The sequence below is a fragment of the Phaethon lepturus genome, unplaced genomic scaffold (assembly GCF_000687285.1).
Source record: "Phaethon lepturus isolate BGI_N335 unplaced genomic scaffold, ASM68728v1 scaffold32114, whole genome shotgun sequence".
Classification (NCBI taxonomy): domain Eukaryota; kingdom Metazoa; phylum Chordata; class Aves; order Phaethontiformes; family Phaethontidae; genus Phaethon; species Phaethon lepturus.
The window spans coordinates 1-5575 of NW_010533051.1; the positions used below are offsets into that span (position 1 = coordinate 1).

Here is a 5575-nt window from a genome sequence, read left to right on the forward strand (position 1 = left end):
TGACTGTAGCTTGTGATTCATCTTATTTGTGTTGCAGCTACTGAACGAGATGACCCGGGGGGACATGGCATCGGCAGATGCCCTCCTGGAGATAGGACCTGGGGACGATGACATTTATGTCTCGGATCACGAAGAGGAGGACGATGTGTCCCTGGCCAGTGATCTGGACCCGGAAGAGCTTGTTGAGATCGAGGCCCGTCAGCGCCGGCTGGAGCAGGAAAGGCGAGAGCAGAGTGCAAAAAGGTGAGAGCTGGGAGAGACCTCCCTGGAGCAGAGGTTTCCTTTGGAGCAGCTCCAGAATCTGGCAGTGGGCCCACCCCATCCTGGCTGGGAGGCACTGATCCTGCTGCTGTTTGTCACAGGGTGAAGTTTAAGCAGAAGGAAGAGGAGGAGGAAGGGGAGGAAGTGGAGAATCCCCTGCTGGTGCCTCTGGAGGAGAAGTCGGTGCTGGAGGAACGACAGACCAGCCTGTGGTTTGGGAAGGTGAGTCCCACTGGGCCAGAAATGTCAGAGCAGCCTTGGCCGCAGCAGCTCCTCAGATCTGCCCTGACCCCCTGCTCCCCATCCCCAGGATGCCTTTGCCGGCATCGAGGACGATGCAGATGAGGACCTGGAGCTGGGGCAGTCGCAGATGTTGGCTGAGAGACAGCGCGAGTCTCAGAGAGGTCAGTGCGGAGGGCTGCATCACTCTGGGGGGCACAGAGGGACAGCCCCATGGCCTAGACTGGGGCACTGGATCAAACCATGATGGGGATACTGCTCTGAGCAGGACCAGAGAACTCCAGAGGTTATTTCCAGCCTGGATCGTTACACAGTTAACGAGCTGGCATTAGTGTAGCGTTAATGAGGTGAGTCTCCAGAGGAAGTGGGGTCTGCCTCAACCCTTTCTCACCCAGTTGTTCCTGTTCCCCAGACAAAGTGACAAAGAAAGGGCAGAAGAAGAAGGTAGCCCAGGAGGAAGCTCCAGCTGAGCCCCCACCTGCCGCAGACACAGGACCCGACACTGGTAATGCGCAGGATGAGCAGAGCAGCGATGATGACAGCAGCAGCGATGAAGAGAGGTGAGGGCTGAGAGGCGGTGCCCTGGATGTTCTCCCGCAGTTCCACAGTCCTGGAGGGCTGGGAGGTGGGAGGTAAGGACCCTAGCCCTGAACATTCTCCATTACATAGGCCACCGACACCGATGGGGAGGAAGCGGGGCCGTGTTGAGCCATGTGGCTTCGAGGTGGTGCCCATTGAGAACCCAGGTGAGTGGGGGGTGCTGTCTGGACCCATGTGTGCCCAGTGATACCATGCGAGTCCCTCTTTAGGGTCAGACTATGCTTATCTGGGCTGGCAGGGCTGCTTGCAGATAGGCCAAGCTTTAATCTGTCCATATGTTGCAGTCAAAAAAGCCCGTGTCCTGGACGCAGAGGGCCTGGCACTCGGCTCCGTCATCGCCACCTCCAAAAAGGCCAGGCGGGACCTGATTGATGACTCCTTCAACAGGTACTTAGAGCTGTGGGTGCTGGAGGGGGAGCAGCATTTGGTCTCCCAACAGGAGACAGGCCATGGGGGTGGCAGATGTATTGGTGTGGGGACCCCATGTCCTGCTCACAACTCACCTGAGTCCCCCCGCCCAGGTATTCCTTCAATGAGGATGAGGGAGAGCTGCCGGAGTGGTTCACAGAGGAGGAGAAGCAGCACCGGCGCAAGCAGATACCTGTGGACCGGCAGACGGTTGAGGCGTATCGGCAGCGCTGGCGTGAAATCAATGCCCGCCCCATCAAGAAGGTGGCAGAGGCCAAAGCCCGCAAGAAGCGACGGGTGAGTGGGGCTGTGGACCTGAATGGGTGCTCCATTCCCCCTCCCTGGTGCTCCATCCCTCCTCCAACCTCCTTTGTCCCTCACCCTCGCTGTCCCCATAGATGCTGAAGAAGATGGAGCAGATGAAGAAGAAAGCAGAGGCCGTGGTGAGCACGGTGGATATCTCGGAGCGGGAGAAGGTGGCCCAGCTGCGGCGGTGAGTGGCGAAGCTGAGGTCCAGATCCTTCGTGTTGTGCTGGGCTGGTTTGCCATGCCTTGTCCCTGCAGCCACAGCACAGGGACAGCCCTGCGTAATGTGGCTGGGCTGGCAAAGGCTGGGCTGAATCTGGGTGTAGGCTGAGGCATGGCAGAGCAAGCAAGGGAGCCCCATTTTGGGGCGCACAGGCCCAGAGGCATGGTGGGAGCCCATATTGGTCTTTGGTCCCAAAGCCAAACTGCTGGAGCTGGGCCACCGTGCTGGGTTCTCATTCTCACCTTTTGCCGTTCTCTTGCAGCATCTACAAGAAGGCTGGACTGGCCAAGGAGAAGCGGCAGGTCACCTATTTGGTGGCTAAGAAAGGCGTAGGACGCCGGGTACGCCGTCCTCCTGGCGTCAAAGGCCAGTTCAAGGTCGTCGACAGCCGCCTGAAGAAGGACGTGAGAGCTCAGAAGCGCAAAGAACAGAAGAAAAAACACCGTAAGTGATGTGAGACCAGCTCCATCCTCAGCGAGGGACTCAGCTTGGGGCATGGGTCAGAGCTGGCTCCTGTCCTCCCACTGTGGCCTCGGGAGCAGCTGGCTCACCCTGCCACTCTCCCTCGTCGTGGGGACAGGGCTGTGACCTAGCCACATGTTGCTGTTAGTTCGTGCCTTGATGTGACATTGCTTCCTGTCCTCCGGTGGGGCAGGGAGGGTTTTATTTGGCCTCGGTGCTGTAGCATCGATCCCCTTCCTGTGCTCGCTGTGTGGCCACATCTCCAGGTCTCTGACCGGTGCTGGCTGTGCTGGGACACTCGCCCTGCGGAGATGGCACGAGCATCCACACCGGCCCTCGCTGTGCCCAGAGAGGTTGCGCCTAACGGGGGCGGCTCCCTGAGCCATATTTGTCACCGAGGGGTGATGGGTGCTGAGCCCTGAGGCAGGCGGGTGTTGGTGGTCTGCACAGAGCAGCTCCTTGGTTACAGCAGAATTAAAACCCGGTCTGAGACCACACCGGGATGTGTCCTGCGCCTTGGCGAGGTGAGGGGCTTAGGCTGCGAGCTGCCATGTCCCTTCATGCACCGTTTGGCAGGCAGAGAGAGGACGGTCAGGTAGGTGGGTTCTGTGTATCTCTGCTAATGCCTCAGGGAGCCCACCAGCCTCGGGCCCACCTCATTTTATCACTGGCAAAGAAGCTGAACAGCGATTGCCCCGCCCGGCAGCCAGCCAGCTTGACATCCACCCAACCAACACAGTCCACAGCAGCCACCCCATCCCCACTGCCCCTCCATCCGTACCCCCTCCAGGTGTGGGACCGTGCAAGTTTAGGAAAAGAAAGACTGCGAGAAAAGATGCAATGGGGAAATGTATTTATTTAAACCCAGGACAGGGGCTGGGGGGACCATGGCTTTTCTCAGTCAACAAGTGCCCAGATCTGTTTTGGTGGAATTGCAGAGGTGTCCCCAGGTCCCTCATGAGGACAGTGGCACCATGTTAGTGCCAGGGTGGGGGCGGGGGTGGCACCATGACCCAGGGAGAGCAAGACTGGGTGAGTGGCGGTCAGGATCTGCTGGGGAAGGGACAGTCAGTCTGACAGGAGGGAGAGGTCTTGGTCCCATTCAGGTGCTGTGGGGTGCCCCAGAGCTCCCGGGGGGTGGTAGAGGGGAGATGCACTGGGGTCTCCCTGTAAAGCCACTTCTTGGCTGCTCAACCAAAGTCAAATACCCATGGCAGGAGCTGGCAGAGCAGCAAGACGTCTCTGCCCATGGGTCTGCGTCAGCCCCTCGGCTGTGGCTCCATTGGGTGCTGGTGGGGTGGGAGCTGTGCTACAAGGAGAAGCGGCTGAGGCCAGAGCGAGCCATGCCGTGCTGGGTGCTGGTGCTGCTGTGAGCATCTCTGGGCCACGTTGTGCCCCCAAGGAGGGTCAGGGCTGTGGCCAGGGTGGGAGCGGAGACCATTGGCCGTCACAGTCCTTGATGGCTGAGGGAGTTGGGCTGAGCAGAGGGGACCAGCTGCCAGGCTTCAGGCTGTGCTAGAAGTTTTCCTGCTCCTGACCATCAGCCTCTTCAAAATCAAATCCGGGTGTGCTGTGAGAGGAGAGTTCCTCTGCCCCCCAGCCACCCTTGTCTGCCCCTGGCCGGCTCCATCCCCAGCAGCCTAGTGTCTCATCCCCTGTGTGACCCCAAACCTATGGATGGGTTGCTCCATAAGGTGGACAGGAGGAAGGCCAGGGCTGATGGGGGTCTGACCCCCCTCAAAGAGGCACAGCTCCTCTCTGCACCCCACAACCTGGACACCTGGGTCCTCCCTGACCTCTAGTCCTACACGCTCTGGCCAGCATGTCCCCATTGATCAATGCAGGGGCTCCAGGCTCTTGGCTGACCTCCTCCATCCCCACTCACTGCCCTCCTTCCCCTGGGTCCAGGGGCTCAGCACAGCCCAGCTTGGCCCTTCAGGGCTGGTGGGTCCCCATCAGGGTGCCGATGGTGGGGTGATCCCCCTGTCCTGTCGAGCTTGGCCCCTACCTGAGCTGCAAGGTACGATATAGGCAGCATCCGTGAGGTCACCTGCAGTGGGAATGTTGATGACCAATGGGCTCAGGATGAGCTGCTCCCATTAATGAACCAAAGCTCGTCAACATGAACTGACAGCTCAGACAGACCACCTCTGAGCCACTGGGGTGGCAAGGGGTGGCAGGAGGGCCAGGCACCCCAGGGCCACATCCCTGGTGGGGCTTACCCGTCTCGTAGTAGTCATACAGCGTCACGGTGGCTGGCTGGAGGTTCCTCACTGGGAAGTCCTGCGTGGCGGTGAAGGCAAAGGTCTCCTCCTCCTTTGTCAGCTGTGGAGATGGCCCAAGCATGAGATGCAACCATCCACGATGGGGAAGCAGCCCCATGCCCCAGGACGTGGGGTTCTGCTCCCGTCCCCGTGCCCTATCTCACCTGGTCTAGATAAATCGTCAGCTGGTTGGTCTGCACCTCTACCTTCTTCACCAGATTCTGCCTCTTCAACACGGCGCAGGATGGGCACAGCTACTTGGTGGGTGCCCCAGCCAGGGCCAGCATCCCGAGTGGGTACCCCTCCATGTCCCACTGGCCCAAAGGGGCAGGGATTCAGTGGGAAGGTGGGTGCCCCAGTGGGGCAGAGGGGCTCTGGGGGGCAGCAGGGGCTTCTTACCTCCACCACGGAGCTCTTGTCCGGGATGTAGCCAGACGGCAGCTTGGCCTCGATGACAGCCATGTTGGTGGTGGGACGCTCCCCGGTGTACCTGCAAGGGCAGAGCGCTGGGGTGGGGTTGGGGTCTGCTGTCCCTCCTTGGCTGCTCGTGGCCTCCCCAAACCAGGGGGGCAGCCCCAGCCCCTACCGTGCCCGGAGGAGGAGGCGGAAGCGGGTGCTGGCGTCCCCTCTGCACTCCCCGGGCTCTGTCTCCACGTGGAGGTCAAACGTCCCCACGCTTGGAGGGGGTGGCACGTTATAGCGCAGGGTCACCTGGGGTGATGCAGGAGGGTTAGAGCCACTGAGCGGGCACCACACGGGGATGGGGACCCCAGGCCGTACCCACCTGCACCAGGGCACAGCCCTGCCCGCG

At 60.5% G+C, this 5575-nt stretch overlaps 2 protein-coding genes across 2 annotated transcripts in view; one reads left to right on the top strand and one right to left on the bottom strand.

The window, feature by feature from the left end:
• Positions 1–37: 37 nt before the first annotated feature.
• Positions 38–2490, top strand: LOC104619257 (pre-rRNA processing protein FTSJ3-like; the record flags this gene model as incomplete). Its single annotated transcript, XM_010285062.1, has 9 exons — positions 38–243; positions 363–483; positions 572–665; positions 914–1061; positions 1171–1247; positions 1386–1488; positions 1623–1806; positions 1908–2002; positions 2301–2490. Coding segments are annotated over 9 exons (1218 nt in total), but the record flags the coding sequence as incomplete, so codon positions are not given.
• A 1965-nt stretch (positions 2491–4455) lies between these two features.
• The window catches only part of LOC104619258 (alpha-2-macroglobulin-like protein 1), a 10527-nt gene continuing 9407 nt past the window's right edge, over positions 4456–5575 (bottom strand). The window contains 6 exon segments of the mRNA XM_010285063.1: positions 4456–4550; positions 4723–4825; positions 4929–5018; positions 5164–5254; positions 5351–5475; positions 5549–5566. Coding sequence (XP_010283365.1) covers positions 4456–4550; positions 4723–4825; positions 4929–5018; positions 5164–5254; positions 5351–5475; positions 5549–5566 — 522 coding nt within the window.